Source organism: Diaphorina citri, unplaced genomic scaffold, assembly GCF_000475195.1.
Source record: "Diaphorina citri unplaced genomic scaffold, Diaci psyllid genome assembly version 1.1 scaffold14193, whole genome shotgun sequence".
NCBI classification, from domain to species: Eukaryota; Metazoa; Arthropoda; class Insecta; order Hemiptera; family Psyllidae; genus Diaphorina; species Diaphorina citri.
The window spans coordinates 1-1,266 of record NW_007391560.1 but is presented as its reverse complement, the minus strand read 5'-3'; the positions used below and the strand labels follow the sequence as shown (position 1 = coordinate 1,266).

At 36.1% G+C, this 1,266-nt stretch overlaps 1 protein-coding gene across 1 annotated transcript; it reads left to right on the top strand.

Annotated features, from left to right (window-relative positions):
* Positions 1–17: 17 nt before the first annotated feature.
* Positions 18–1,139, top strand: LOC103523036 (the record flags this gene model as incomplete). Its single annotated transcript, XM_008488114.3, has 2 exons — positions 18–276; positions 887–1,139. Coding segments are annotated over exons 1-2 (323 nt in total), but the record flags the coding sequence as incomplete, so codon positions are not given.
* Positions 1,140–1,266: the final 127 nt, after the last annotated feature.

Genomic DNA, 1,266 nt, shown 5'->3' with positions numbered 1-1,266 from the left:
TGAATAATTTTTTATTAATGAAATATTTAAAAATTTAAATTAATTTAACATAATTAAGCTATTTCGTTATAATGAGAATTTCACGAGTATTGCTAATGTTTCATAATACCTACCTGAGCAACTCGAGCGCAAATCATTCATGTGAAATGTGTAGATAGTTCAGCCCCTACTCTAGCCAAGTACCCACCTATCCTTCCTTGACTAATATGGAGTCTCTCGACAATCTAGTTACAGAACAAATCATGGAAACTGAAAATCCTGCTATCATTGGAAACGGTAAGGCCATGGTATACCTACTTATCTACAGGTAAACAGGTATGAGTAACCAAACTCTGAAGTAGGTGTCTATGATACAAGTATCAGAATTGTTTACAAATACAAATATGAAGGATGTGTTTGTTGATGGGATGAGTTTGACTGTGAACTAGTGCCTCAGTTAACTGTAGAACTCGAAAAAAGACCCTATGAGCCACCCAACTGAGTTTAAAACTTGATCAATATTTGACAAACCAGCAATATATATTCAAATACTTATAATGGACGGTAATTATGCAGAAGCGACAACTGTGGAAAAGAAAGCTCCTTTTTGTATTTAACCTAACCCTATAATAACACTAATCACTGCTCTAATTGTGAAAACTCCTTTTTGCGTTTAACCTAACCCTATAATAACACTGGTCACTGCTTGTTTGTGCCAGTTCCTTTGATAGCAAACTTCCACGGACATGACATCTGCACAAGTACCTCATGGACACTTGAGGGGCAGGTAACTTTCTTTGTGTTAGAGGTATTCTCTAGTATCCAGACTTCCATCATTATAAGTTCAAATTCTCAATTTCAAGATAAGAGTCCACATCTATTGTTTAAAATAAATTTAATTTTACAGATATTGGGGATAAAATGCTCTCACAAGAATCCATACTTCCTGCAGAAATGAGTGGAGTAGAAGACCAACCAATTGCTTTGGAATGGAAATGCCTTGTTTGTGATGCCCTCATCACATCAGCAGTAATCAGATATGATGTGCTCTACACAATGCTGCCTAGGTCGGGGGTTCTGCTATGCAATTCATTGAACAAAGTTATGCGAACCAATTACATGACTACAAGTACTATGAGGAGCACGGTTATATGTCAAGTGTGAGTCCACTTGATGAATTTTCCTACCATTTATGTCCAGTCTGTCATTTAGATTTGTTCAGACTGCCAGCATAGAATTAAAAGGTTCTCTTTTGCTAGTAGTTGAAATGTCAGCATAGGAATAAAA